General features: G+C 42.5%; 2 protein-coding genes across 2 annotated transcripts; both read right to left on the reverse strand.

Annotated features, from left to right (window-relative positions):
- Positions 1-227: 227 nt before the first annotated feature.
- K450DRAFT_216417 (uncharacterized protein) lies at positions 228-1,781 on the reverse strand (the record flags this gene model as incomplete). The annotated part of the gene is made up of 1 exon (XM_051584852.1): positions 228-1,781. The coding sequence occupies one exon, from the start codon at positions 1,779-1,781 to the stop codon at positions 228-230; it is 1,554 nt and encodes a 517-aa protein (XP_051439945.1).
- Positions 1,782-2,587: 806 nt separating this feature from the next.
- K450DRAFT_264027 (uncharacterized protein) lies at positions 2,588-3,293 on the reverse strand. The gene is made up of 2 exons (XM_051592742.1): positions 3,014-3,293; positions 2,588-2,940 (listed from the first exon to the last, which is right to left on the reverse strand). The coding sequence occupies exon 2, from the start codon at positions 2,923-2,925 to the stop codon at positions 2,644-2,646; it is 282 nt and encodes a 93-aa protein (XP_051439946.1). The 5' UTR covers positions 2,926-2,940; positions 3,014-3,293; the 3' UTR covers positions 2,588-2,643.

The raw sequence follows: 3,293 nt of genomic DNA on the forward strand, positions 1-3,293 counted from the left end.
GACTAGTTATACCAAATAATCCATTTAACTTGACACGACTTCTATTTGCGCAGGTGGGCGAAAATGTCATTGTGAGAGACTCAGTAGTGTCTTCTTGAAGTTGAGCTCAAGGATTCATACGATATAGTTGTATTCAAAAACATAAAGTACACATTCATTTATTGATTGAACAATATTAGAAGATAGCTTCAAGATTCAAGTAAATGTTAGCAACAACTATACAAAAATTAAGGGGATTTAACGTTTTCTTCCATACCGAGTTTTTCATCGGACAATGACCGAGGTTGATCAGCAGCAGGATCTTCCATGTCGCCGTGGCGATAAGCACCAGCCCCAACAGCAGCCGCTTCTCCTTCAAAAATTACAGAAATTTCCTCAAGACTGAGACCCTTAGTTTCAGGGAAGTAGAAGTAGACGACAACAATCTCAACTGCAATAACGCAGCAGTAGACGATGTAGTATTTCCAACCGATGGCATCCATGGCAATAGGATTTACATAGGAGCTGAAAAGTCCGATAATTTGACCCATCAGTTGAAATAAGGCCGAGGCCTTGGATCGAAGTTCATAAGGTGCCACTTCAGTCAAGAAAAGATTGGCCAAAGGAGCAACAACATGATAAGGAATCATAAATATGTAGATCATAGCGACAACGCCTATGCCATAGCCGGGATTAGAGAAATTGCCTTCTTGAGAAAAGGCCGATAGAATAGTCCAAGGGATGAAACTTATAAGCATTCCAACTACACCGATCATGAAGAAACGACGACGACCAAACATTTCGCAATAAGAAGCAATGGCAACAGCTGAGACTACTTCAGATGCAAGAAGGGTAGCATTGATGACGAGTTGATCCTTGGTTGTGGTAATATTGATCCCGTTCAGAATTAGGTGCAAATAGTAACTAATAATTCTGTTTCCAGAAAGCTGCGTAATGACTGGAATGAACAGAATGATAGCGAGGCGGTGACGATTTCCTTTTGTCTTTAACCATTGGATCCATTTTCCAGATTTCTTGATGTTTTCTGACTGCAATGCGGCCCGAATCTCAGCCAACTCGAGGCGTACCAGCAGGGAATCTTCATCACCTCCACCATGGTATTTGACGAGCACAGCGCGAGCCTCTTCAATTTTACCGTGTGCCACAAGCCATCTTGGGGACTCAGGGCAAAAGTATATAAGTCCAATTTGGATAAAAGCGGGAAAGCACTGCAGAAGACTAGGTAATCTCCAAGCCCATGTAGAATCGATATAGTATGATCCGAAGGTAATCAAGGCACCAATCAAGGCACCAAATGGAAAAGATGTTTCATAGAGAGAAGTAAGGACAGGTCTTTGCGTAGGATAGGCCGTCTCGGCAAGTAACATAGGACCGGCGTTGTTGACAAGTGCAAGGCCCATTCCAATGATGAATCGACCTGCCCAAAAGGTACCAAAGTTTTGAGCGACACCTTGAATAATGGCGCCTATGATAGTGAGTATTGAACCAGCAATAATCGGCCAGCGTCTACCGAATTTGTCGCAGATGTAAGATGCAGGGAAGAGCATAAGAAGGCCACCAAAAGTAGTTCCACTTGACAATGTTCCAAGACTAGCACCTGTAGGTTTATTGAAATAGTCTTCCCACACTGCAAGGGATTGAAGACCATTAAGCATACTACCGTCATAGCCGTTGGTAGCTTGAAGAACTATTGCACCAAAGAGGAAAAAATTCAAATTGCGAAGGTGTGGATAATGCCACCACATTTTGTCCATTCTTGGGGCGGCATCCTTCAACATCATATTGAGATCGACTTTGTCGTCGTTGTTGACATGACCAACATTGTCCATGTTGGCATCCTTGTTGACAGCCATTTGTAGAGTGGGGGACTTAACCAAGCAGGGATATGACCTTTTATAAAATGTCTGGAAGGCGTAGTAGAATTCTTTCGTTACATCAGAATACTCACCAAAAAAAAAGCATGATAGTCCATTTTTCTCGTAGCACATAAAGTTTATTATGTTGGTAGAACTTTCCCCACATTGGTACTCAGGGTCTTGACTTGAGTCTAACTGTGCAAGCTATCCCCGGTGTCGGGCAAATCTAGGGTCAACATCCGCTGCACATGTTGTACGATGAACCGTCTATTTCTCGTCTTATAACCAAATAGAGAACATATTCCATTTGTATCATTGTTTGGAAAACCCTGCACACTTTGCCTTACAAGGATCTTTTACCATTTTGTGATCTCTAAGCCCTGGGCCATTTGTTATACAATAGTGGTGAAATCCGTTTTTAGAAAGAAATTAAAGACTTTCACGTATAATGATTGATTGTAAGATCTTTACTAGTTCTTGTAAAGTACATCGACAAAGCTTTGACGGTTGAATAAACCTTACCAGTGCTGCCAGTGGAGCAAAACTCCGCCATAGAGAGCTACCACCACAACTGACACAAGAGGTTAGCGAAGAGACTTTGATCAACAGCCAACTTTTCCCATGCCCATTGCCCTCGCAGCAGGAGAAATGCAGGGTCCGTCACCGTTCACCATAGCAAACCTTACTAGATCACTATAATAACAATATATATATATGAATCTCACAGCTAAGGGCTCAATTAACCACTCTTTATTGTCTACATATCCATCAATTCATAATGCAAATTTCACCAAGTGTTGGCTTCCCACAGAAAAATGTCAAAAGCGAGTTGGATCGTACCGAAACCGCACAAGAAGCCATAGCAGAAGAGACAAAAGCTGTTTTCAAAGCTGTTCTCGATCATTCTGCCATGGAAAGATCTTGAAGGTCGCCAATCAAGAGCCACCTGTTCCTGACACTTTCCCACACTATACCAACTTTGGAGCAACCGAATACGTCTACGAATATTCAAAGCGGTGGACCTCTGGCTTTTTTTCTGGTAGTGTATGGGCACTTTGCGAGCGTGCATCCAAGAGAGAACTGCCTGTTTCATTTGACGACTTGGTCAAGATCGCAAGAAAATGGCAAAGTGGTATGGAGAAGGAACAGTACAATACTGAGACTCACGATATTGGGTTCATGATTATGCCCTCCTTCCAACGAGACTTGGATCTCACTGGCAGTAAACCATGTGGCGATGTCATTATCCAAGCAGCTAATTCCTTGCTGACCAGATGGAACGAGACCATTGGATGCTTGAGGTCTTGGAACCAGTCAAGTACCAAGATCTATGAGTTCACCAACAAATATACTGATTTCCTTGTTATCATCGACAACATGATGAATCTGGATCTCCTCTATTCCGCAACATTGCTTTCAGGAGATCCCAAATATGCA

This window comes from Umbelopsis ramanniana (genome assembly GCF_025399195.1).
Source record: "Umbelopsis ramanniana AG unplaced genomic scaffold K450scaffold_134, whole genome shotgun sequence".
NCBI classification, from domain to species: domain Eukaryota; kingdom Fungi; phylum Mucoromycota; class Umbelopsidomycetes; order Umbelopsidales; family Umbelopsidaceae; genus Umbelopsis; species Umbelopsis ramanniana.

What these genes read in the sequence shown, in the direction of transcription:
- K450DRAFT_264027 (XM_051592742.1), bottom strand. Translation starts at nt 2,925, where the DNA reads ATGCACGCTCGCAAAGTGCCCATACACTACCAGAAAAAAAGCCAGAGG.